The 26966-nt window shown below is 52.1% G+C and overlaps 1 protein-coding gene across 1 annotated transcript in view; it reads left to right on the top strand.

Annotated features, from left to right (window-relative positions):
* The window catches only part of EXOG (exo/endonuclease G), a 29244-nt gene extending 4691 nt beyond the window's left edge, over positions 1-24553 (top strand). Inside the window, exons 2-5 of the mRNA XM_027835867.1 lie at positions 2390-2529; positions 3735-3811; positions 8254-8368; positions 22160-24553. Of these exons, the coding sequence (XP_027691668.1) occupies positions 2390-2529; positions 3735-3811; positions 8254-8368; positions 22160-22621 (794 nt within the window). The 3' untranslated portion in view covers positions 22622-24553. The remainder of the gene's footprint in view (positions 1-2389; positions 2530-3734; positions 3812-8253; positions 8369-22159) is intronic.
* Positions 24554-26966: the final 2413 nt, after the last annotated feature.

Below are 26966 nucleotides of genomic sequence, written 5' to 3' on the forward strand. Positions count from 1 at the left end.
CTAAGTTAGACGTAGCTGTTATTCCTGATTTGTCAGGTATTTGTAAGTACATTCGGGGTAGTGCGTCAGGTGTGGAGGGAGGGCTGCTTTCACCTCCGCTGCCCACCAGCTGCTCTCCTCGTGCAGGGTTTGTGTTGGCCCTTCCACTTTTTCCTTTATCGTCCCTCACTAGGAGCTGTGCTTCTCTGTTGTTCGGCCAGACTTCATTGTCGTGTGTAAACTGAGGGACTGGTCTGTGCATAAATCTTGATCTGTGTTTAGGTTGGCCACTGAGAGGCCTTTTCAGCCTGTCACCTGGTCCAAACAATCGAGGTTGTCACTTCTGGATAAGTGAGGTAATGCTCTTAATAGAATTGTCTGTGTGATGCATTTCCAGATTCATAGTTAACTCTAGGGATTTTATAAAATTAGGATTTTTAAAAAATTAAACTTTCTGATAAAATACTGTGAACTCAGCAGCGCTGTGTCAGTACGCAATTGACTGAACAGGTTGGCGAGTGGAGTCAGTTAAAAAGGGTGAGCTGCTGGCGTGAGGTGAGAAGATGGCAGGGATGCTGGCTTTGCGAGCTCGCTCGCCAGGTTCTTTCGGGGACCATGTCGGGTCCCGTCCGGGGCTGTGTGAGTGTGCACGCTGGGGTCGATGGACTTGGATGACACACTTCCCTCTGTAGTGGGAGGTAGCCCTAAACAGAGACTGCCTTGGGTTTGTTCACTGTGTGCAGTGAGATGCCTAACGGGAACACAGACACGTTCAGTATATATTCATAAATTGAATAAAAACACTGCTCTAGCGACAATCCCTTTGCCAGCCAAGGATGTTGCTGTTACCTGGAGTTTTCACATCCCCTGAAAGTAGGGATCGGTGTGGGCTGTGCCTGAATTTGCACAGTGCTGTCTTTAAATGGAAAAAGATCAAGGCGTACCCTAATGAGAGTCCTGATTTTAGGTCCATATGGAGGAAAAAGTGTGGGCTGTCTCTTAATCCTTGACTGAATAGACATTTGCGTCACTAGTGTTGAAATTTTCTTCTAATTGTCACGACTAATTGGAGAAAACTATTGTCTCATAAACTTGGCTGACTGGTTTTGATAATGATTGCTAGCCAGTCCCTTTTGGAAAAATTAGCATTTAGTATCTGTCAGTTTCCCAAAAACCTCCTCATGCGAACGTCAGTTGGCAAGTGTTTGTCAAGCTGGGTCCAGGGCCAGGTACTGGGGATGCAGTGCAGGCAGAGGCTCTGCCCTCAGGGAGCCCACCTTCTAATGGTGGGGCATTGTGCAGATAACTGCATCCAGGCTGCAGTCTACACTGTGCAGGGAAGGGAGTCTTGGGGAGGGTTCTTGGCTCGGGGTGTGAGATGTGAGCTGAGTCTTGAAGGAAGCTGGGGAGGCCGGGGGAAGTGAGGAGCGAGAGGCTTCCAGGCCCAGCGCTGCCCCAGCATGCGTACGCACAGACGCTGGAGATGGAACGTGGCATGTGCGAAGCAGCGGTCAGGCCAGAGAACCTGGGGCATCGCTTGTATGGAAGGGAGTAAGCGTCAGAGACTGGCCAGGCTGGAGGGGCTCTGGCTGTGAGGTCGCGAAGGGCTTTTGAGGCGCAGCATGGATCAGGAAAGGCCGCCAGGCCCAAGAGGTTGGCTGATTTGCCTCCTGTTGTAGGATTTGAACCCAGGTCTTCCTGATTCCCAGCACACCAACCGCTGCTCCACCCTACCTAGAAATGATCTCTCTCCACACTGAATGACAAACAGCATGGATGTCTGTGAAGAGGGTGACAAATGTTCACTTTTCCACAGTTAATTTTTCTGGTTTAACGGAGTTCTGAGAATTATGTACAATATCTTATTAGTCTTCATTACTCCTGGGGCATTGCCAGAAATAGGTCAAAATGTGGTTCCTCCTTTGCCAAGAAGAGCCTGAATTGTTTGATTTGGGTGTTGTTACAGTCAAGGACAGTGGGGGCCCCTGTGGCTCTTCTGGTGGGGCTGGGGAAGACCTTGGGGGGTGGTGTTGAACTCATGGGAACTTGAACGTTTCTTTAGTCATGGGGTAAGCAAGATAGTGAGGACACTGCCATGCTGTGGCTGCGCTTGTGAGGACGCGGCCTTGGGGGCGCCGCTGACAGCCCTGCTGCCCACAACAGACAGGCCGTTAAGTGGACAGGGCCTGTGCTGGGTGGCCTCCCCGAGTGGGCACCGAGATTTCAGGGCATGCATGAAGCCCCACATAGCAACTGCTCAGAGAGAAACCTTGGCCACCAGCATGTGTGTGTGTGTGTGTGTGTGTGTGTGCGCGCGCGTGCGCGCACGTCTGTGCACGAGCAGTTACCTGTGAGCTCTTTTTGAAGATTGACCACTGGTGTGTTAACTTTTGGGTATGTTGCTCTTTAGGCAATGCAGACCGAAGACACTGTAAATTCTGCCCAGACCCCAGCATCCCGCCAGCCTTCAGCGCAGACAACGAGGACTACCTGGGGAGCGGCTGGTCGCGGGGACACATGGCACCGGCGGGAAATAACAAATTCTCAACAGTAGCTGGTTTTCTAAGTTGGCGCCGGCTGGGAGTGGGGGCAGAGCAGGGCTGGCAGGAGGACGTCAGCGGGGGCTGTTTGAGCGTCTCTTATCCTTTAGAACTTTGAGCCAATGCCAAGACGCTGAACTAGGCCGCGTGGGTCAGAAATGAGGCGCTCTGGACACAGTAGAGGATGGGGGAGGGGGGTGTGATGAGGAGCTGGGGAAGGCAGTGAGGGGGTTCCCACCCCTTAAGTCCTGCCAATAGCTGAAATAACGGCTGAGTTTTCTCTGACCAGCGGCTTGGCTGTTTGGCCGGCGCGCTAATTGCATCTGCTGTCTGACTGCGGGTCTCACTTTTGGTTCTGAAGCTCTTGGATGGCTTCATTTCTCAGAGCTGTCTGATGTAAATACTCTGGGGGTAGACAGTGGTGAGCGAGAATGTTGGGGAGCCAGAGGGAGGCCTCTGATTATCGAGGCCCCAGGATCCCTGAGAGTGTCTTTTGGACTAGACTTGTGGTTTTGGGAAGACTTCAGCTCTCTCAGATCCCAGCGCTGCCCTCCTCTCCCTCCCTGGGCAGCGTGCAGTCGGTGGATTCGGCCTTCTTTGTTGGGGTGGTCTTTGATTGGCGAGTGATGATGGCAGGAGAAACTCGAGATCAGGGACACTCGTTTTGCATTTTCATTGTATATGTTGGTTTCCAGAAGCTTCCAAAGCCCAGCAGTGTGTAAGGGATCCTTTTACCACTTGGCTCGTCCTCACACCTGACCGAGCAGAAGGGAGGCTCTCGTGGAAGGGTTAACTTTGCGTTTGGATGCTTAGACTGTGTTGAATGATGAAAATCCATGGGAGTTTCTGTGGGCAAGGCCCTGTGATGGACAGAGGGGGTGATGCAGAGAAGGTTAGGGTGCAGGGCTTGTGTCTCTCCCGGGGAAGGGACCCCGGGTCTGTGTCTGGGGGGGGGCCCAGCCAGTAGGCTAGCAACAGGGAGTGTTTGTGTGTGTCACTTGGCAATAATCTGCCAACCCTAGAGCCCGCCCTGCTACTGGGCCAAATGGAGCTTTATGGAGAATAAGTTTCTGTATTAGAAAGGCAGCTAGATGGGTGGGTAACGAGCAGGATGCCGTCGCTTCTCCCGGCTGGCCTCGTCCATGGGACCTGCTGGGGGCTGCCAACCCAGACGAGCATTCCCCTAAAGGCCGCTTTTCTCCCTTGTCTCTACAGGAAGCCATGCAGGAAACCTTCTACCTCTCGAACATTGTGCCTCAGAACTTTGATAATAATGCTGGCTATTGGAACAGGTGAGTGTGAAGAACTTGGTGCGGTTGTGTTTGATGAGGGCAGACTGCCGTCCCCTGTTCCCAAGGCTTGATGCCCGCCATCTTGGCGACTGAAAAACAGCTGCAGGACGAGCCCTAGTGACTGATCTGTCCTAAGGACCCTTAGCAGCTCTCTTAGGGCTCGTGTCCGATGTCTCTGCCAGTTTTTTTTTTTTTAAGATTATTTTCTTGGTCATAACAAATTTAAAGTTCAGCATCCTCTGAAAAACACAAAAGGTGACTTTTCTAGTGGAATTTATGGGAAAGCAATGATGTGGTTGTGAAAATGCCTGGTCTTCCATGTATAAGTCAGAGTTTCCTTTTTAGTCCTTGACTTTTTTAGTCACTATTAAGCACCTGCTGCTTGGACAGCAGGTGCAGCATGGGGAAAGGTGGTTCCCCAACTCTCAGACTCCTTGGGAAAGCCCAACACACAAGGCAGATGAGGACAGCATCAAAGTCAGCCCCACGCCTGAGGTGGAGGCGGGAACAGGGCGGATTGGGAGGAGGACTCCGTCTACAGCTCGATGCCCCGGAGGTTTGGTTCTGAGCATGGCCCAGAGCCCCCAGAGCTGGAGCCTGCAGTTCAGGTCATGGGAGGCTGGCTCCCCATGGCATTGACGCCTTGTGTGACTGAGCTGCCTGTGCTTTCAGAGGCGTGGGGTCGAAAAAGAGAGATTGGGATGAGAAGGAAGGTGACGGCAGCATCTCTTTCACCATTCCATCCTGTGTGTTTGTCACTGTAAGACTCATCCTTCATAGTCGCCACTTGAATTGTGTCCCTCAGGACAGAGCTGGAAGGAGTCTTAGAGGTTTTCTGGTACAATCCTCTTGTTTTCCAGACTGGGAAACTTGGGCCCACAGATGTGGCTCAGTATCTTTGCTACTGTTTGGGCCAGGCTTCCTTCCAGGGCCCTCCCTCCGCTGCCCTGAGTCCTGGATCCAAGCCCCCTCCTCCTCGGGGCCTCTTGGGGGCCCATCTAGACTCTGGCTTGACTCCACAGTCTGACTTGTCCTCCCTCCCACAGCCCCCCAAGGTGGGGGGCTCATCCTTCCCCTTCATCTGCTGCAGGCTAGCGTCTGCACTGCCTGTCGGTCCCTGTACGTGGGGCCTGTGTTCCACCTTTGGCCCGGCCTGCCCTTCCTCCCCACTGGCTGTCTCTGTCCTGCCCATTCTTCAGGTCTCACCTCTTCTGGGAAGGACTCCCCCAACTTGGTGCCGTGTCCACTCTCTCACACTGATCCTTTATAGAGGTTTCTGAAAGTTTTAAGCACCTGCGACACCATCTCATTAGGAATTAAACCAAAGGCCATAGGTGATCATGGGGGTGACATAATTAGCAGAAAGAGTATCAGATTTGGCCAGAGAGACCTGGTTCATATCTGATGTTGACTTAGCTGGCTGACCCTCTCTGGGCCTTAGTTTCCTCACGTGTGAAATGGGGCTAATAAAATGTGCACCTCTCGCCTAGTGAGAGGCAGTATGGTGCAGTGGATAGAGAGTTGGCCACAGAGTGAGAAAGACCCTGGCAACTCTGCTGGCCAGGGGACGTCCTCTTTGGAGTGCCCTGCCCTGCCCTTGGAGTGCCCAAGCCGCATCGGCCCCCACCCTGCTTGCTAGGGTCGTTGTCCCCCTTTACTGAGGGCTCTTGTGGAGAAAACTCATGCCTTGGAGGGCCCTAGGACGGTGAGCCGTTCTCATTGGACAGACCTCAGTCACCTGTAGGTGGCCCTTTTTAAAATGGAAGTTCTGCTCTCTGCTCCCTACCCCAGGTTTCTTGTGGGCATCAGGCAGCATCTTGTATGTGGGAACAAGCTGTCCACAAATGGCAGAGGGCTGGTTTTTAAACAGCAGTAATTTGTAGATGTGTGAAGATTTTAGAAGGACCTCCTTTACTCCCCTGAGCTGGTGTGAGTTGGTAGCAGTGGAAGGTCAGGGCACGGCTTCACATTTTGGGGCGTCTTGTTTGTATTTCCTCTGACTCCCCAGCCAGGATCCAGCAGCGGGCTGTTGGCTTAGGAAATCGCCTTCCACAGGCCTGGTACTATGCTAATTAAGTGCCTTTTACAGTTATGATCTCATTTAATCGTTACCACAAATCCTCTAAGAGAAGGGCTGTTATCACCCCCATTTTACAGATGAGGAAAATTGATGCAGGAAGGTTAGTTCATTTGCCCAGGGTGGCCCACCTAGTAAGTGCTGGATGGAGGATTTGAACTCAGGCCTTCCTGACTCCTAAGTCCACACTCCAGTGCCTTATCACTGTATGCAGAACCAGGGAGGGTCAGGGTAGAGCCCCTTGTGATTTGGGGAGGCTTATTGGAGGGAGGGAGCCTGGTCTGAAGGAAGAAGTTGCCCCCGTGTTAGATTGCAGCAGGCTGGCTCTGTTGATGGAAGAAGCTTTCCAGCAATGCTGTGGAAGGACCCATCACTGTTTGGCCCCTGGGCCCCGTGAATGGCCTTTCAAGTGTGGAGGGACAGCCCTGAATCACCACCCACTAGCCTGTGGATGAATCACACCACTGCTAAGCTAGGTGCCTAGATCATAATCACGCCTCTGGCTAATTGATTGTCTGTACAAACAGTATCAGTTTTGTTTACAGAAGCATTAATTAGCTCTGGAAAGATTTGTCGGTTCTAGACTGGCCCTTTTGGCAGAACTGATTCTCCTCTGCCTCTGCAAGTCCAGCCGAGCTAGCCGTCAGTGAAGTCTCCAGCCTTCGAAGTGGGTCCTGGGGGTTCTTCTGTCATTGACGCCTTGGGCAGGCTCTGGGCAAGCTTCTGGGCCCTTCCCTCTCAAAGCGAAGGGAAGGCTGAATTTCAGCTAGAAGCTCATGGAAGGAAAGATGGAATCCTCTTCTCTTCCAAGTTCACAGACCCCTGAAATCTCTCTGTGGCTCAAGGTTACGAACCCCCCTTCAAAGCCTGCTGGAGAGGCGGTTTAAAGGCAGGAAACTTCCAGATGGGTCCGTCTGAAGAAAAGTTAAGTTCATACCTAAGTAGTTATTTTGAAAATATCTGCGAGGCCTACAAATTGTTCTTTTTAAAAGAGATGAGAGTATATTCATGTTTTATATGTGAAGCTCAGAACATGTAAATTAAGATTTTCCTGAATTTGACCTTGGTTTGGCCTGCCTCCCAAAGTGCAGGTTGGCGGTGTTAGCGAGTTCTCCAACCCCCTCTGTTACCCTGTCTCTCTCCAGCAGGAGCATCGTCCTCTTCAGGTTTAGGGCCTCTTCACGGAAAGCCCGTTACTGCCATCTGGCCGTGTTACCAGGCAGAGCAGATAAATTAAAGGCTGTCTTTGAAGAGTGAGGTTTCTTCTGTAAACTAGGAGAAAGAAGTCCTTGGAAAGGCTGACACCAAATACTTATGAGCTGCAGAAGGAAGAAACGATGAACATGCTGGGTTTGCTCTGGGGTCAGAAGAAGGCACAGCGGGGCAGGGGGCCGATGTTTTGCCCGTGAGCAGACTGGGGCCTCCAGAGTTTGTGACTTGTCACTGCTGCTTCGTGGGAGAGTTGGAAGTTTTCCGACTGGTACTGTTTCTCTTACATTGTTTTATCCCAGGAAGAAAGAGTGATCCCATGAGATACAATCAGAATGTTTGTCTCTATTTTAACTTAGTTGTGAACATTGTAATGGCTCTTCCCATTTTTCAGATAGGTAAACCGAGGTACAAAGACGTGCTTGATTACCCTTCATTTCATCCTGCTGTGTTCTGGTGACCGATGCAGAAATGGCCTTTCTTATTACTAAGGTCCACCACTCCACTAATGCCTTTGGTCACATCCAAATGGCCCCTTTGTCTCTCTATTTCTTAATCATTCCCTCTCTGCTTTCCCACTGACTGCAGATGTGCCCAAGTCTCCCTTACCTTCTTTTGACTTTATCATCTTTCAAGCAGTAGTTTATGGCTCCCCTCCCTTTTACAGTTGGACACCTAGAAAAGTCTCTCCGCTCGGGCCTTCTTCTAACTCACTTCTCCTCCCTTGCAGGGGACTCCCTGCCTCTTCTCTCAGGAGGGCTTTCTGCAGGGTTCTCTGAGGTCCGCTCAGCCACCGATCCAGAGGCCTTGTCCGCCTCTGCTGACCACCCCCTCCTCCTGAGCACATTTCCCTCCTTGGCTTTGACCCTGCTGTTGAGGACCCTTCTGGGGGAACTCCTGGGCTCTGCGCTGGCCCCCTTTCTTCTTCGGCTGTGTCTCACCTAAGGTAGCTTCCCAGACAGCGGCGGCTGTTTCTGTTCTGTCTTTGTACTTGAGATTGAAGGAGTAACTTTATTAGTCACGTGGATGCCCATTTCTGAGAATTGCCACGGATCAGTTCATGGTGATAGCTGAGCATTCCCATCTGCTGGATGTGGCTTACTTCCTCCATGTTCACACCAGTGACGGCTGCTGCTGTTGATTCTTCTCTTTGCAGAATTGAAATGTATTGTCGAGAGTTAACGGAGAGGTTTGATGATGTTTGGATCGTCTCTGGACCCTTGACCTTGCCGCAGATGGGCGAAGACGGAAGGAAGAGAGTTACCTATGAGGTAGGAGACGGTTTGAGTTGATGGGCAGTGTGCGGCATTTCTGTTTGTCCCACATACCAGGCTCTGAGCCGGTATCCCAGCAGGCCCTTTATAAAACTCTGGGGTTAGTGGCGCCAAAGAAATGCTCGAAAACCCACCAGGAAGGGGGACAGAGAGCTTTACATCTGCTCAACAAACTCTTAATTCTGAATGAACAAAAACCAAAAAAGAAAGAACATTTCCATATACAAAGTAGAACAGAACGAGAGAATTGTGTGTGAAAATACAAAATCTCAAGCTATGTATAGTTTAACTTAAAAATATACAAAACATTTGTCCTGCTACTTTCAGACCTGTTCTGCTTGTCTTCATTTCCTTTTGAATTCTTTCATTTCTCATCTAGGCATTTGAAAAAATACTTCAATGAACTCCCTCCCTTCCTGCCTTCCTTCCTCCTTCCTTCCCTCCTCCCCCCCTTCCTCCCACCCTTCCTCCTTTCCTTTCTTTTCTTTTCTTAGTTTTGACTGCTGATAACTAATTATCAGCCTCTAGATCACGCAGTTTAGAGCTAAGAGGGACCTTAGAAGTTAGGAAGTCCACGATCCTCCTTTTGTAGATGAAGAACTGGGGCCTGGGGTCATCAGGTGACTGACAGAGGTCACAGACAGCTCCAGAGCTGATGCTCGTCACACTGTGCCAGGCTGCTTCTCCCAGAATTCATTGTTTACAATAAAACAGGACTTAGTGGTCAAATAATTTAGAGCATTTCATTAAACTAACCTTTTTGGGCAAATGGTGGGATTTTCCTATCCGAGGTGTTCCCATAATTTATGTATTGGCTGATTTTTTCATTAAGAGGAAATGGCTGTCCCTACTTCTAAATAAAATGACATTTAAAAAAAAATTAAGCTTTTCCTGCCTCCCTCAAGAGTTGGGGTTTGGAAAGTTGCACAGAACAATGTACATTTTATTGGGAAACTCCTAAGTCCAACAATGACCTGCTAGCACCTTGATTCATTGGCGTAGTGCGTCATCTCTCCATGGAGCTCTGCTGGGTAGGCTGGCCTTGACGAAAGGCCAGAGATCGGTCCGTCCCTGAACGCCTTTCTCCCTTCTGCTCACGCTGGCCAGCGACCCCCTGAAGCAGGGGCCCCACTTTTCTCTAGTTGCATTTCTTTGGCTTCCGGCCCAGTTTGTGATTCGGGACCCTGTACTTCTGCATGTGTTGTAGGTCACGGGAGCCGCTGGGGTCTTCAGTTCCCCTTACAGTGAGGGGCATCTTCACAGCCCCCACGTCCCCAGGGACGCAAGTACGTCGGCCACATGACCAAGCCCACAGCAGCGAGGCTGCCTCTCGTAGGTTCGGACTGGCCTGTTCCCCACCCTTTTCTTCTGTGTCCATCCTGGAACCAAGACTCTGCTATGTGGCTCCCCCTCGGCTGGGGTGACGGTTCCAGGCTGGCTGGAGAGTAGAGTTCAGGCCCGTTGTTGAGCATGACATCTTGGAGCATGCTCATGGACTTCGCAGGGTGGCTCTGATTCTCCTACAGAGGACTTGGGATGACTTGGTAGCGTCATAGACTTGGAGCCTGACGGGACCTTTCAGGCTGTCATGCCTGTCTCTGTCGGACAGGTGAGCACAGTGACTCAGGACTCACAGCCCTGGAGTGGGGAGGGACGTTTTACAGAGGAGGAAACTGAGGCCCAGGGAGGGGCGGGGACTAGTCAGTGTCATTCCTTGTTGGAAGGAGGCCTCTCCCCATCATTGTCCTCAAAGATCATTTCATTAACGCCTCTTTCCCAGGTTTACCTGCTGACTCAGCAGCTGGGGCCCCGGTCTGATGCGTTTGTGTCTTGTGGCTGCCTGACCCCCCCCCGCGTGTTGATAGCTCCCTTCCTGATTGGCTTCCCAGAGCTGCGTCCGTGATTTTTGCACTTGCTGGGACACTGAGGGCTGCTTGGTATGCAGGACGCTGCTCGAGGTCTGAGGGCTTTTGCTGAATTAGACGGTCTCCCCTCTTTCTATGGAATCACCAAGTCCAGGTGTCTTTACATTATTGATGAAGTTAAACTTTGATAGTCTTTTAAGAAATGTTTTATTGATGCACACAGTCTCAGTACCCCGCTCGCTCCCTGTTCTCCTGCAGAGCCGGCGGGGTCGTCTCCAGGTGGTTGTGCCGGTTCCTGGCTCAGTGGTGTGAGCGGCCCCTTCGGCCTTCATCATTCCTTGTTTGGGCATCTTTGCAACTTCGGAATTGTCGCAATTTGCATTTTTCTTAAAATTAGTGATTTGGAGCATATTTTCATGAGGCGTATGTAGTTTGCGGTTCTTTCAAAAACCATTCCTATCCCTTGACCGCTTATTCATGGCGAATGACTCTTGAGTTTCTTTTTTTGGCTAGGCAGGGGGGTTAGTGACTTGCACAGGGTCACAGAGCTAGTGAATATCATGTGTCTGAGGCTTGGTTTGAACTCAGGTTCTCATGACTCCCGGAGTGGTGCTCTGTCCACTGCACCACCTGGCTGCCCTTCACTGTGCTACTACCTAGCTGCCCCGCGAATGACTCTTTTTTTTTTTTTAATTTCATTTATTTATTTATTTATTTATAGGCAATTGGGCTTAAGTGACATGCCCAGGGTCACACATCTAGTAAGTGTCAAGTGTTTGGTATGAACCCGGATTTGAACTCAGGTCCTCCTGACTTCAGGGCCGGGGCTCTATCCACTGTGCCACCTAGATGCCCCACCCCCGTGAATGACTCTTAATGTTCTGATTGTGTCTGTTCCCTCTATAGTTTGAGTATCAGACTTACTGGTGATATTGGAACTCCGTGTTTTTCCTAACTTACTGTTTCTCTGGTGGACTTTGTGAAAATTGTTCTTTGGGCTTTTCAGGAGTGGTCATCCCTTTGCCCCTCCTGCCCGCTGTCCTCCAAACTCCCACCCATTGTGCACAGTGAGAGATGGTAAAAGCCATGGCTGCTTAGCTGGAGTGGGTTAATTTCCTTAGGATATGTTTTCAGAGATCTGTTTAGAAGCAGATTGACTCCAGTTTATAGTTGAGCTTTTCGTGATTCTGCGTCACAGAAGGTAGAGGCGTGAGTAGTCTGGCTTGGCAAGGAAGCCCCCAAAGTACCTTTCGTGAAGGGGCACAGCTTCCCAGTGCTGGCTGCTGATAGTGTGTTCTCTGTGGGCCGAGAGGTACATTGAAGACGCACCCAGTGATGGAGGTGGGCAAAGCCCTTTCCTGCAGGCTGTGGGAAGTGTGAGGACCATAGGCCTCACCCTGGAGCTTACAGTTTAACAGGCAGAGTGAAGAAATGTATAGAAATGACTGAGACAAGGTGAAATAGCCTAAATCATGCAAAGAGGAACAAACTGCCTGGAGAAATCAGAGCAGGGTCCAGTGTCCCCTGACTGGGTAGGGAAGGGAAGGCCTCAGTGGAGGGTCGGTATTTGAGCTGGTGGAGAGGGAGGGGATGTGCATGCCAGGTGTGCCTGTGGAAGGGAACAGTCACAGAGGCGGCAGCTGACTTTGTTTGGGTTGGAAGGAGGGGTATAGGAAGGGCCCGACTAGCAAACTACTTTGTGTGGCGTTACTTTACAAAAACTGAATGTTGACTTTTACTACAGAGTTGGAAAGTGTATGAATATTTTTGATAATGGGATATGTAGGCCTCCTAAGAAGACCATGTTACGTTTATACATGTTTATTTATGCCTGCATGTTGAATCAAATGCCAGCTCTCGTCTGTTACGTATTTCTGGAAAGCAGATTTCTTGTTTTTGTTGTAAGTAAATCTACATGATCCCTGATGACAGCAATGATAATAATAGTCTAAATGCTCGGCACAGTTCCTGGCACACAGTAGCCTTAGAATCCTTCCTCCATTAGCTCATTCTGTCCTCACAGCCACACGGCAAAGTTAGGGACACAGATGTTCTTGTCCCCTTCTTCCAGGTGAGCTGGTGGCCGCCCTCCAGGTGCTGTCCTAGGTGCTGGGCATACGGGTCCAGTGAAGGGAGCTGTCCCTGCTTGCCAAGGGCTTCCATCTAACGGGAAGGCAACAGGAGTTAGGGAGACATGAGGCTGCTTCAGAGGGAGTGAGCAGAGGCATATCCAAGGTGGTCCTAGGCTGAGGCTTGGAGAATGAGGGAGGACAAGGCGAGAAGGGAGAGCGCCCCTGGCATGGGGCACTGTGTGAGGACCAGAGAGGAGGCCAGTGTGGCTGCATCCCAGAGGGTGGGAGGAGCAGCACCCACGGGCTCACTTGGAAGGACTTCGGGAGTGATTTGTCTTGGGCACCAAGCTTGTGGTGGTCTTGGTCCCCAGCCCAATCCAGTGTCTGCTTCTCGGCTCTGGACGATCTTGTTCTCTGACCGGTTCAGGAGCTTTGTCTGGGTCAGAGCTTTGGGAAATCAAAGCAAAGCAACCACCTGCTTGTTTTGTTTTTTCTGACCATGCTTGGCCTTCGCGCTCGTTCACATTGATTTGTTTTGTAAACACACACACACACACACACACACACACACACACACTCACACACACACACACCCCCCTCCAGGTGAGCCTTGTGAAGGAAGGTGGGTGCACATCATCACCTACATTTTACCGACCGAGAATCTGAACTTCAGAGAGGCCATGTAAGTAGCTCTGGTCACGCAGCCAGAAAGGGCTGGGGCTGAGGCTTCAGTCCTGGCTCTGTGGCCCTCTCCAGTGTATCATCTTCAGTCTTGATTATAGCGAGTTATTGCCAGAAGTCTGTGTCCCGACACTCAGTGCACAGCAGGTGGCCCACAGTAAGCACCTGATAAATGGCCTTTCTTTCCTTCTCCTTCTCTCCTCCCTCCTCTCTCCTTCCCTCTCCTCCCTCCCCCTTCCTCTCTTCTCTCCACCTTCCCTGTGCTAAGTGCTGTCCTCAAGAGGTTGACAGTATATAGAGAAAATCAACAGGTATAACATATCCAAAAGTTGCTTTTTTGTTTTGTTTTGTTTTTGTGGGGAAAGCCATGTTGTGATTAGGAAGGGCTTCATATAGGATGTGGTGTATGAGTTTGAAGGAAATAAGGTTGTTTAGGAGACAGCAGTGAGAAGGGAAATACAGTCTAGGCAAGGGGAGCGAGAAGGGCAAAGGCCTGGAGAGGGGAGGCGCCAGGCCAGCCACGTGCAGCAGCGGGCCAGGCGGACGGGGCTGTGGGGTGCAGGAAGGGGAGTTCGGCGTTAGAAGATTGAGAACGTAGATCGGGATGCCAGGATGTGAAGGGGGAAAGGGAACCATCTCTGTTTGCTCCTAAAGACCCAATGAAGTCGGATCGAGAAGGGAAAGGTATGGTCCGTGGCTGATCGGTCCTGGGATCGTAGGCAGAGCTGTGCCAAGAAGACTGGAGTCTTCATTTCTGGGGACGAGGAAAGTGAGTGTCAGGAATTTAGTGCCTTGTTCCGGGACACACAGACAGTAGGGAGCAGAGCTGGATTTGAACCCGATTCTGATCCCGTGTGCCCATCTCTCTGTGTCAGTCCCCCATGGCAGAGCAGCAGCGTGGGACAAACCCAGCTTCAGATGCAGCCCTCCCTCTGGTGCGGTGCCCCACAGTGATGAGCAGAGTCTGAGAGCTGGGGGAGCCCAGGAGAGGGAGGGCCCAGACCCGGTGGACCCTTGATGGACTTCAGCCCTGGCCGGAGGAGGCGTGGCCAGCAGGGATGGCTCACGGCTATTTAACAAGAAGACCTTTCCCCCTCCACACTGCCACGGAGCCATCTCTGCTAACTCTTTAAAAAAAAAAAATCTTAAAGACAGTAAGGAAAAAGTGAAAAAAAATTGCAAAATGATTCAGTACACGAGGAGGCTGGTGTTCTGTGAGTGTGTGGATGCGTGAGGACCCTCCCCCCAGTGCAGCGGGGTGGGGGTCGGGGATTCTCGTCCCTCTTCCTCGGGGCCAGGCTCGTTCTTCCTACTTTGGTCGCGGTCGTTTGCGATGGTTTTGGGGCTGTTCTTTTACTTGCGTCGCTGCAGTCGAAGCGCGTGTTGTTTTCCGCCTGTTTACTTCCCTTCACATCCGTTCGTTGGCGCCCTTTCTGAGCCTGTCTCTGGCTGCCATCACGCTCGTAGTTTCTTACGGCACAGAGATATTTTGTTTCATTCGTGGGCCATGATTTGCTTAGCTCTTCCTCAGCCAGTGGGCATCGACTTTGTTTCTAGTTCTTTACCTGCACAGGAAAGAGCCTCTATAGATGTCTAGGTGTACAAGGGGACTTTTGGGATATGTGCAGGGTATGTAAATTTTATCCACTTTATTTACACAATGGTTGTACTGATTCACACCGGCAATGCACCAGTGTACTTCTCTCATCCCAAGCCTTAGCCCTGGGCTGTTCCCCTCTTTTGTCTCCCTCTCCACACTGTGCCTCCACTTGACCTTGGCACCCCACACCTGCCTCTGCACTTATTTCTGCCGGGCCACCTTGGGACCAAGTACCTGCCAGAAATGTCCCGGTAATGGTAGTTGATAAGGCAGTGTCACCCAGAGTCTCTTGGGCTACATCTCACTAGACATGCCCCTCCCAGGTGTGCAGGCAGGCGTGTTTCTCAGACTGGGCAGTGAGTGATTCTGTTGGGCTGGGACGGAGTCTTAGGGTATATGAGCAGGAAATGGAGGTTGGAGAGGTCAGGCAGGGCATTCCCTGTGAGCCTGAGGGCCGGGCAGTGACCAGGAGGCCGTTGTCCAGCCGGGTCACATCCGCTTGTGTTTCTTGGGTTACTCACTGGGCTAGTCCTGGAGCGAGGATCCCTGAGGCCCAGTGAGAGCACTGTGGAAGGACGGCCTCCGTGCCTGTGTTCTCGATGGGAGGATGAGGAGGAGGGGAGGAGCAGAACTGACCAGGTGGGTCGGGGTGGCTGAAGGAGCGGCTGTGTCCATCCCATGGTCCAGGTGTCCATCGCAGGAGGCAGCAGTGTGCTGTAGGGGAAAGAACATTAGATTTGGAGTCACAAGACTGAACTTCAAGTCCCAGCTTTAAAAGCCATTTCATCTTGGGCTAGTAGCCTCTGTTTATAAAATGGGGGTGATGCTCCTTGTTCCCCACCTCTTTCCATGATCGGTCCCAGCTGCACTCTGCTGGAGCTTTGTGCTCTGGGAGGTGTCCTGACTCTCTTGTTTGGAGTCAGGAGTCCTCCTTTCTCCTGGGGCTCTATTTTGTAGTAAGTACAGCAGCCTAGACTGCCTGCAGAATTTCTTGTTCTTTGAGGCCCAGTCATTCTAAAGTGGTGGAACTAAGCAAAAACGGTGCTTGACCGTATTCTGGATGGCTATGAGCCTTGGCTGTGGAGTCTGAGAGACTGGGTTCAAATCCAGGGCCTCGGGCAGTTTGCTTCCTCTCTGAACTCAGTCTCCTCATCTGCCAAGTTTGGGTAAATGCCCACCACCCAGGTCTGTCCTGTTGGGAGGAAAATGCTTTGTAACCCTTGGGGGCCAAGAAACATGAGTTCCTGCAGCTGCTCGCGCAGTGGGGCTTCTTACCTCAAATCACGTTGGGAAAGCGGCCCTTTTCACGCTCTCATGGTCTGTGTGGGGCATTGTCTTAGCTGCATAATGGTGACTGGAACTTTTTAGGCATCCATCCTAACATTCTAAATTGTAAATCAATATATACTAAGAATGAGTAGAAAATTTGAGCTCCATTTGGCGGAAGAGAACTTACCTTAGGTCACCACATTCTAAATTGATCAGAGCAGTTTTCCCCTGGATGAGGGATGTAGATTTCCCACTCTGGGGCTTTCCAAAGTAGCCCCCTGTGAGTGCCCATGAACACTGGACTCCAGGTCACGGGGAGGTGCTTGTGACAGGCAGAGTTTAGGAATGGAGAATGTTGCAAGGAGGAAGGTCTCCTCTGTGCTGGCACTGCTCTCTGGGTCACTGGGCCTGGGAGGGGCAGCGGTGCCATACTGTATGCTGTCCTCCCCAGGCATTTACTGGGTGCCTTCAGGCACTGAGGGCCTTGTTAGCAGACAGTGGGAAGCTGCCTCGCATACAACCATCCGATTCATCTCACTTGTTCTGCACATGAGGCAATGGGATAAGACACCAGTGCCCTGAAATTAGGGCATGGGCCACAGAGAACCAGTTTGTAGGGATCTGCCGCGGTGTGGGAGAACAGAATCGCCCCTTGTTCACAGCCCTGGAAGGGAGGCTGCAGAAAATGAGATTCGGGCCCTGTCAGGCTTGCCAGTGACAAAGGTGGGGGTGGTGAGGGGCAGCCATACATTCTGTATTGCCAGGCTACGTCTCCTAGAATCGACCAGCGAAGACATTGTTCTGATGCCCCCTGAACAGAAGCCTCAGGAGACAGCCGGGGGCTGATGTTAGCAGAAGAGAGTCACCGATGGGTACGGTTAGAATTACCTGGGCCAGTTGGACGGGTGCTCTTATTTCTCTGTTCCAAGGAAAGGTGAAATCTGGGCCAGAAGCATCAGAGCCTGAGGGTTCTGAAGCCCATGGGTGAACTGAAGATAGAAGGACGATGAGTTTTGACAGAGGCTTTGACCTAATGGTGGACGGAGTTGTGTTCTTCAGCTGTTCCTGGTGTTGTAAGCCCTGGTCAGGCCCCCCCCATTGGACTCACTCTGCAGGTGTTCCCCACTCCCCTCCCTTGCTCTGACTGAGCTAAAGGCGGGGTCACGGGCAGCAGGTAGACCTATGAGTTATCCCCAGGTAGCTTTCACAGGGACGCTCTCTCCAGGTGCAGTGACCAAAAGGCTAACAGAACCTGTGGTTTCTTTGGGCTCTCTTCCCTGATTTCTTTGTTAGCAGCTGAGAAGACATGGCATGGTGGATTGAAAGGCTTGGTTTCTGATGTCTGGACTGGATTGTAGACTGCTCCTACTAGACAGGATTTGAAAGTTCCTCCTTAAACAAACCGAGGCCCAGAAGGCCAACGAAACCCGCTCAGCTCTTCCCAGGGAGGCCTCAGAAGAGCTGGGGAGAGACGTGAGGCCGCTTCCTCTAGAACCATTACCGAAGGACTGCAAGGCCACGTCTCAGACCAGCCTCAGCCATTCTGGCGCCATGAATCAGCTTCCTACCTGGCAGAGATGGAAGGGAGCGTTACTTGGAGGTTAGTGTGAGAGACAGATTTGGCCAGATGCGTTTGAATGTCTGAACTGCCCCGCTAGGAGGAATCCAGACACTCAGCTCACGTGTGTCCTGGCAGGCTGTCACTGCGGTCGAGGGAGTCTCAAACCATCTGCATGTGCAGAAGGAGCTAACTCGCTGCAGGTAATGAGCTGCCGTAGCTGCCCCGTGGCTGCTCCCGACATCGCCCGTCTCTCCTGGCGATGTCTTCTCAGGGGTGGCCGCCCCTTTTTTAGAGAAGGTGAGCCGTTGGGACAAGGGCTTCCCTCAGTGACTGTTTAAGGAGAAGTGGGCTGGCCACACAGTCAGCACCCAAAGACACATTAGTTCTGGGCCGGCCCTCGTCTTTGGCTGTTCCGAGTTGTGCTGGCCTGGTCTGTCAGCTCTCCCCGAAGCCCTGGTTTTTGCCCGTTACCTGCACAGATCTTCCGCTTCCACGGCGGCCGTAGTCTCTCCTGCTAGCAGGTGCTTCCTGAGGGCAGGGGCTGTGTTTTTGTCCGGCATACTTGCTGATGGTGATGGTGGACAGCGTCTTGCTCTGGAACCCTTCTGCCTGAGCTGCGGTTCCAGGAATACGGTGACAGCTGCAGCTTCTGGAAGCTTGCTCATTTTTCTGGAAATGTCCTGCCTTTTCCACTTCCTGATTGGCCTGAGAGGTTTGTAACCTTCCCCAGGGTTCAGGAAAAGCCTTGGACTCCCAGAAGAGGCTCCTCACCATCACACACACACACATGCACGCACACACACTCTACTGTCTGTAGAGAAGCTCCTGCTTTGGGCACCTTGGGCTGGGAGCAGCTCGGGCGGCTGCAGTGGTGGCTTAAGTCCACCAGGTGGCACCAGGAGCACACTTTGACTTGTACATTGAGGTCTTTTGCTCGTTCCTAGACACTGGCCAGGTGGCCGGTCTAGACTGCTCTGCTCTGATGGGGAGCCTGTCTGGACGGTCTCTGCTCTGGCTCTTGTTGGGATGGCACACTCCTGCTGTGTCCCTGGGGCCACCTTCAGTCCGGTGTTGTGTGCCCTGGGAGAGGTCCCTGTGGTGGGGACTCAGCTGGCTTTTGGACCTGGTTTGGCTTGGGTCGTACTGAGAGTCTTGTAGGAGCAGTGACAAAGGACCAGGCTGTTTTTGACAGGTTCTTGGCCTGCTGCCTGTTTTTACTTAGAGGGTAGAGTGGCTCTGTGCTGGCCCCAATTGTGTGTGTGTGTGCGCGTGTGTGTGTGTGTGTGTATGGATGTATACACACCCACATACTATAGATAACACCCCCCCAACGCGCGCGCGTGCACACTCACACACACACACGTACAGCACACACAGGGGAGACAGATGCATTGATAGTTAGAGCCAGTCAGGAAGACCTGAGTTCAAATCCAGCCTCGGACACTTACTAACTGGGTAACCCTGGGCAAACTTCTGTTTGCCTTAATCCACTGGAGATGGAAATGACAAACCACTCCCGTATCTTTACCAAGAAAACCTCATGGACAGTATTAGGGTGATATGGTCCATGGGGTCATGAAGAGTCAGATACAATGGAATGACTAAATGACAAAATAATACACACATATAAGTATATATAGTTGTGCACATATGTGTACATGTGTACATATACATATATACACATACTACATACATAATCCTATATATTCATGTACTCACATACCCCATAGAGTTTCTGGGGTCCCCATTCATGGATGAGGGCAACCAGCTTGGTCTGATGACCTTGGGAAAGTGTTTAGAAGCTGTAGCTGAGAGCAAGTGAAGGGGTCCTGCATCTTTTGGTCATAGAGCGGCCCTCAGCTCGGCTTGGTCCAGAGTGGGGAGATCTGTTGGGGGGCAGAGAGTCAGAAATAGAGGATGTGATGAGAGGTCATGCTTTGGTGTGATGGGGGCTTCAGAACACAGAGCCCTCCATGTGCTCCCAGAACACCACGTAGGTAGAATCTGTTGAGGAAAAAGCACATCAGTCTAGAGGGATGGGTCAGGAAGATAGAGCGAGAAGACTCAGCTTCTGGAGGGTAGAGACGGCCCTCCGGAGCAAGGATGGGAATTAAGATGGGGGGTGTCCAGACAGCAGCGTGCCTGTTTCGTGGGGAGGTGGGGAGGCAGATAGGAGGGACTTTCCTGGGCCATCGTGGGAATCCTTAGAATGACCTGGCTCGGGGTTGTATTTGGGAAGGACTGGCCTAGATCCTCGGCCTCTGGATCTCTCTTGGAAGACTACAAGGGCGGAGTCTGGGGAGGTGGGCTTCAGCAAGCTAGTAACGCAGGCTCTGGCGTAGACTGGAGTGGGCCCGATGACGGGGCTGAGATGGGTGAGCCATGGGGACCGCTTGTGACCCTGGTGCCCCCTCCTGCCCTATGATCCCTTTCCCCCAGACTCTTTGTCTTTAAATCCTCTTCAGAACCCCTAGGGTTTGGGGTGCGGTCATAGGAGAGGAGAAGAAGGGGGAGAAGCTCCTGGTCTCTCCTCTCCCACCTCGGGAAAGCGAGGGAAGGTGGTTTCCGCGGGAATCCAGCAGGGGTCACTAGCTGTCCCTATTTCGGGCCGACTAAACCCTGACTTTCTTTTATCTCCCCCAGCAGCTCTGAAGGAATGTCTTTTTCAAAGAGCTATCAGACAGGCAGTAAGCATTTATTAAGTGCTTACTGTGTACCAGTCATCGTGCTTAAGCGCTCAGAATACAAAAGAGCAGAAGACAGTCCCTGCCCTCGCAGAGTTTACAGTCTTAAGGGGGAGGTGACATGCTGACGGATGTGTGCACAGGGAGATAATTAACAGAGGGAAGGCCTGGAATTAGAGGGCTGGGGAGGGCTTCCTGTGGGAGATGAGGCTGTAGTTGGGCCTTGAAGGAAGCCAGGAAAGCTGGAGGCAGGGATGAGGGAGGGTCTTGTTCTCGAGCCCCCGGGAAGCTATTGTCACTGGACGGAGGAGTCCAGTGGTGCGAGGAGAGCGCAGAGCGCCGAGGCAGAGGCGAGGCCGGGTCGCGGCCCCAAACACCAGACGCACGGCTTTTATTTCTGGTGACCCCAGAAGGGGTCAGGAGAGACCAGATGTTGGGGTGCATCAGCAGTGTCTCCCCAGAGGAGAAGAGTATGATCTGGAGTCATCGGGGAAGAAGCGGGACCCGAAGGATGGATGGGCTTGAGGCAGGAGAGCCCTGCTTGGCCAGGAATCGTCCCACGGGCCTAGATATTTGCCTGTGTGGAAGAGCAGCCCACAGATCCCCTCCTCTCCCGGCCCCCCACCCATTTACCGTGGCGCTGTGGTGGGAGAAGAGAGGGTTTGATGGACTCGAGTGTCTAAAGAACTCTGGCTCAGGGCCCAGAGAGAGGCTGGGGAAGGAATTTTAGCTTCCGTTGCTTTTCTGTAGCCCAGTTTTCTTTAAACTTAGTAGAGGGCTAGGATCAGAAAACCTGGGTTCAGGTCCTAGTCCAGATACTTATTGGGTGAGTGAACCTTGCCCAGACAGTCATTCTGCCTGGGCCTTGGTTTCCTCCCCTGTCAAATGAGAGCGACAGTCCCTGCACTGTCAGCCTGGTCAGGATGTCTCAGGAGGGCTCTGTGACCCTCGCCTGGGCTCCATCTTCTGGGAGGCGATGGGTGGCTCCTCCAGCCTGCTCCCCCTTTCCTACCAGGATTTCAGGTGCTCCCTGGCCTCTCAGCCTCCTGCAGGTCACATCGACCCCGAACCTCACCCTCCCCTATGTTTTTAGTCATCTCTCTGTGTCCGAGGCCATCTCCCACGGACGGACGGCTCTGCTTGTCTTGGGCGAGTCAGAGGAGATCAGAAGTAGCCGTAACCGTTCCCTGATCAGCTATGTGTGTGTGTGTGTGTGGGGGCAGCGAAGAGTTAATGCTGTGAACATATTTTAGCCAGATTATGTCATTTCACTGGAAACCATTAAGGAAACAAATGTTCAGTTTCTTCTTCAGAAAACAGATACGGCTTTTAAGCCGAGGGGATGGACATTTGAAAGGGCTTTCTAATGAATGTTATTGTATTATTGTAGCAGACCCGCACAGGCAACTTAGTTAGATTTTCTAGTGTAACCCTGGCTCTTGCTTCTCGTGGGGGGGTGCCTTTCCAGAGGATTTGGTTTGATGCCCCACAGCAGTTCTGTGTGTGATGGCAGGCCTGAGAGTGAGGAAAACTCGGAGCAGACAGCATTCCCATTTAGCTAATTTAATTTTAAAAATCAGGAGATACCAGAGATGAGGATGAGGCGTGTCCGGCCCTTTTCCCGAAGGCCGTTTGAAAGCGTCTTCCATTTGTTCTTTTCCCTGGTGAGTTTGACGAAGGCCTTGTTCTTGTGGCTGCGCTAGGAGCTTGACCTTTCGAGAACACGATGAGCTTTCTGTGTGCATTGAAGAGCCGCGGCGTGGTGACGTCTCCGCTCCACTCCTTCCGAGCAGCTCAGGGGGCACTTGCTTGCCCTTCGTGTGGTCTTAAAGGTGATTTGCTTTGAAGGGTCTGTGACCAGGATCTTCAGCTAGTTGCTTATTTTGTCTCAGAATCCGTATTTCAGATTAATTTTTTTCTTTGGTGGTTGACTTTGACTCCAATGGTCAGGGAGGAGTCATGGTGTGTCCTGAGCCCCGAGGCCCGCGCCTCGCAGGGGACATGTGGGAAGCGGCTTGCAGCCGGTGGTAACGCGGTGTCCCTGCTTTGTCTGTAGGTCATCGGCAAGGACGACGTGGCCGTCCCGTCTCACCTCTACAAGGTCATCCTGGCCCGCAGGAGCCTCACCTCCAGTGAACCCCTGGCGTTGGGTGCTTTTGTGGTGCCCAACGACGCCATTGGCTTCCGGCCCCAGCTCACAGAGTTCCAGGTGAGTATCCGCGATCTGGAGAAGATGGCAGGGATCGTGTTCTTCCCCCGATTGGATACAGCCAGAGACACCAGGAGCCTCTGTGAGGTGGACACGTGCAAGCTTCTGGACTTCCAGGAGTTCACTCTGTACCTGAGCAAGAGGAAGATCCAGGGAGCGCGGACGGCCCACAGGCTGGAGAAGGTCATGTCTGAGCTGAAGGAGGCCGGGGTGCAGGCGGACGAGCATCTCCTGAGCCTTTACCGGGAGAAGCTGAGGCAGCTCAGCTCTGTGGAGCCACCGGGAGTGCAGGAGAGGAAGTCGGGCTGAGGGCCTTGGGGAGGGGCCGCGGTCGCCTGGAGCACTGTTGGGCCAGGGCGGTGTGACGCTGCGAGGGGCACAGGGTCCCCGGGCTGCTCCTCCCGGCCAGGCCCAGCTGAAGGTTGGAGGCCCGAGCGCTGGGCTCGCTGTTCTGCCCTCCTTTGCTTGTGTGAAGAGAGCTTCACCGTGAGACCCACTGTGCCCCTCTGGGACTCTTCAGTGTGCCAGACTTCTGGACCGCCCCGTGATCATGTGTTTTAGAAAGGCCCCCTTGGAGTCCCATGGCTGAACCCTCCTTCCCCAAAGACCCAACTCAATCCCTAATAGGCATCTGCCTCTGCAGATGAGCCAGGCAGCCTTTCTCCTTCTCGTTCCTGGTGTTTCTTCTTGAGGAGCACGCCACATCTGTCCTCATTAATCTCCCCCAGAGGCTCCCTGCTCCCCTCTGATGTTGGGACACCTCCAACTGAAAGAAAGAGGATAGGAGGTCAATATCACGTCTCAGCTTGCCCCTGGTTCTTCTGAAGCTTGTGGCCCAGGGTCTCGTGTCTATTTCTATGGGTACCTGTTATCCTGCGTCCTTGCGGGCCAGAGCTTTGAAGAACCTGGCTCCTTCCCTTTTAGATTGGCCAAAGGGGGCTTCGTTTCCTCAGTCACGACCCCTCACCCTCTCAGTCTACTAGAAAGAGCTATGATGGAAAACCTTCCTAAGCCAGCTAGAAATGCCCCCTGTGTTATCTGAGCCTCTGTTTGCCTCCAAACAGGAGCTGACAGGATTTCCCAAGTCTCCTCTGGGCATGCATACATACAGCAGTGCCCTATCTTAGAATTTGGCTAGTTTGTACAAAATGTTCCAAATAGAGGGGTCCTGAAAGCTAGCTGAGAGCAAAGGCCTCACCCCTGGCTGTGTCTGCCTGGGGCCGGTGGAGTGGGCTGGGCAGAACCTGGGCCATGACAAGCTTAATGATAATTATAGCTTGCAGGTGTACAGAGCACTTTGTCTAGGGATGGCCTCCTACGTGATGCCAGAGCAGCCTTGTGAGGGAGGCAGATGAAGTCCTGGAGATACTCGTCACCTGTGGGGTATGCAGGACAGTGTGCTGTGGACTGGACAAACGAAAAGGAGCAATGGTAGCCCTTCCCATCAGAAACTCCCCATGTGATAGGCAGGGGGATGTGCCGCATCCGTGTGCCACCCTGATCAAAGTGAGAGGGTGATTAGGTGCTGATGAGATGCCACATGAGGGTCTGGGCACTGGAGGACAGAGACGGGAAGAGGGAGAGGGAGAGATACCTCCTCTAGCTTGAAGCAGCGTCTCCCACCTCCCTTGAGCCAGACTCTTGACTTTGGGTTTGCATGAAACCCTTTTCTGGGTTATAAAAATATACAGTGAGATACCTTGGGGCACAACGGGGACTTGTCTAAATGGATCAGACTACAGGGCTGTCTTTCCGTGCAGGGCTCTGGAAGCAATTTCTGTAATGTTTTTATGTGTCTCTCTTGGCTTCTGAAAACATAGAAGCCTGAAGATAGAATGGGGCTATCATTATGAACTCGGACCTTGGTGTGTTCTGGTAAAAAGACTGCACTAGATCCAGGGGCAGGAAGACCCAGACCTTCCTCGTGTGCATCCTTGGCAGCTCCGGCCAGCCTGTCTGTCTCTGGCCACAGTCTGCTCTTTGCCCCTGCTTCGTTACCCTTCCCCAGTAGCCCACCTTTCCCGGCTCTGCCTCCCTTGTGGCACCCCTCCTCTCTGGGGAGAGCAGAGCATAGATGCCCCTGTGGCCTGGGGAGGTGGTCCCTTGGGGAGACGTGGAGGATGGCACTGACCATGTCTCCAGAGTCTGGAGCTGTATTGAGATAAGAGCAGCAAGATAAGGATGCCCACCTGCCTTGGTTTTGTAATGTTTTATTTTTGAATAAAATAATGTTGGAGTGCTTGGCTGAAGCATCCTTTATGCGCTGTGCCCCTGCGGTGAGGGGAGGGCCCTGGAATGCACCGAAGGCTTTGGAAGGTGTGGCAGAAGTGTGGCTCAGCTGGGCCTGGTCAGCCCTGGCCCCAGACACAGCCGACCTCCAGTGTTCCCTTCGGGGCCTGGCCCTGCAGCAGAGATGGGCATCATTCTGTGGGACAGCCCGGGCATTATTTCCAGGCAGGTGTTCTAGGCAGGCCCTTCCTAGGATTAAGAAATAATATTGAGGGAATCTCCCACCCACTAAACCCCACGTACTAAGACCCCCTGACCTGAAAGAGGAAATAAAAATCCCCAGCCTGGGAGAGTGTGCAGTCTGAATAGTAAATGTTTGTAGAAGCAGTGAGGGGAGAGCTGTCTATTCAACTGTCTATTAAGTAAATGTTTATTAGATGCACATTAGGAACAGCACTGTGCTAGGCCCAGGGGTGGGGGTGTGGGGGAGGGGGGAGAGGCCTGAAGTCATAATCAGAGGCCAAGTTCAGCCCCCTTGTTTCAGATATCACCCACTGTCATGGAGCTTATGATCAGATTGGGGAATACAATCTAGTTGGACAAATTGCTCTCATACAAAATAAAATTTAAGTACCCAAGAAAAAGTACAAGGTGTTAGGTGAGGTCAGAGGTCCAAAAGGTTATTTATGACCAGGAGGATTAGGGAGAGGCTCCTGGAGAGGAGGTGTCTTGCCCCCTCAGTCTGGCGGGAAGGTGGGGCTCTCAATAACACAGATCAATTCAACTCTTGCTGTTTATTGGGTGAGAATGAGCAGCATCCACCTGGTTACATTTTTATACCTACATAAAGACTCAGTCTCAAGTAATTCCTTTTTATGCTTTTTTTTTTACATTTCATTTTATTGATTTCAACATCAACAGCAATTTTAATACATAAAGAACAGGAAAGAAGATTGTTTAAAAATAGCTTCTATAATGTACAGTTTTTAAAAAACAGCTATATTGTATAACAGGGAAGTAACAAAATTGCCTTTTTTGGGGTGGGGGCATGCTGGTTCTTTTTTTTAAGTTTGGTGTATTTAAAAAAGATAGTATTGACGTCACCACCTACTCGCCCCTTCCCCCCACTCCCCTTGTGACAAACAGTCAAGCAAAAGTAAGGAGCCCATTGTCTGTCTGAGAACTTGGAGCTCCCCCTATACTTCTACGCCATCCGCTATGCCAAGAGAGAAGGCGAGGTAGCTTCCTCTTCCAACTGCAGGCTTTTTCCAGGGCACCTCCGTGCCTTGGATGGAGGGAAGGAGCTGAAGGAGTCCCCTGGTGCTTGGCACATTAAGGCCTTGCTGTGCTGCGGTGGCCAGACAATGTTCGCACGGGGCTTGGCATATGTACATTAGCAATACGTTTCTTGGGTGGAACCTTAGCATTGAATTCAGGGGTGAAATACAAGCGTGAGCCACCCTAAAAGTTGTCTGCCATTTCTACGAAGATGAATGTGAAAGGGATGGAGAGAATGAATGTGCAATAGAGCTTCCCTCTCCGATGGTTTCCCCAGTAATATTCTTGGCACAGAGGTGGGTGGCTCTGGGCATGCCTGGTCCTAGTGACTGGGGCCCTGGGACCCTTGGGCTGAGGCTGTTTCCCCGTGTTCCTGTGGTTTGGAGTGGAGCCCTGGCCACTTCCCGAAGGGCCTGGCCCTGGACGGCCTAGAATCAGCCTGTGGAGGCCTGGGCCCTTTAGACAGCCACGCGCTCTGGTGAATCTCCCTTTCTCTCTGCCAGCAGGAGAAGCACAGCTGGGAATAGTCCATACTCGTGGTCTTCCAGTGAGTCCAGCGTTAGGGGGACTTCAGCCCTTCGGCCAGATGGCTTCTCACTCCACAGCAGTCGGTCAGTTAACAAGCATTTATTGAGTACTTACTGTGTGCGAGGCTCTGTGGGGTTACAAAGGAAAACAAAAACATGGTTCTGGCCCTCGGGAGCGTATGTTCTGATGGGAGAGATGGACGTGCAAACCTCTGTGTCCATACTGGGTAGGTATGGTATACATAGATGGTCATCTTATGGGGGCGACGGGAGGTTCAGGAAAGCAAGAAGTGAGATTAGAGTTGTCTTCCAGGAGGCTGAGGTGAGGACGAAGGTATGCCAGGTGTAGCGGCCAAGGAGGCAGGAGATGGCATAAGCCAGGGTCGCTAGATCATAGCATACATGGACTGGACAGGTAGGAGAGTTCCCACGCTGAGCCTCTGCCAGCCTCACAGCCTCTTGGTGCTGGCTCATGGAGGTCATCTGTGGTTCCACTTTCCTTCCCAAGGCAGGGATGTCTCAACAGCATGCTTGACCAGCGCCCACCTGGCCTCTGCCCAAACAGACGCTCACGGTGTGTCCCGTTATATTATTGAAAACTTTTGTCAGAAAGTTCTTCC

The sequence above is a fragment of the Vombatus ursinus genome, unplaced genomic scaffold (assembly GCF_900497805.2).
Source record: "Vombatus ursinus unplaced genomic scaffold, bare-nosed wombat genome assembly UNPS02014817.1, whole genome shotgun sequence".
NCBI classification, from domain to species: Eukaryota; Metazoa; Chordata; class Mammalia; order Diprotodontia; family Vombatidae; genus Vombatus; species Vombatus ursinus.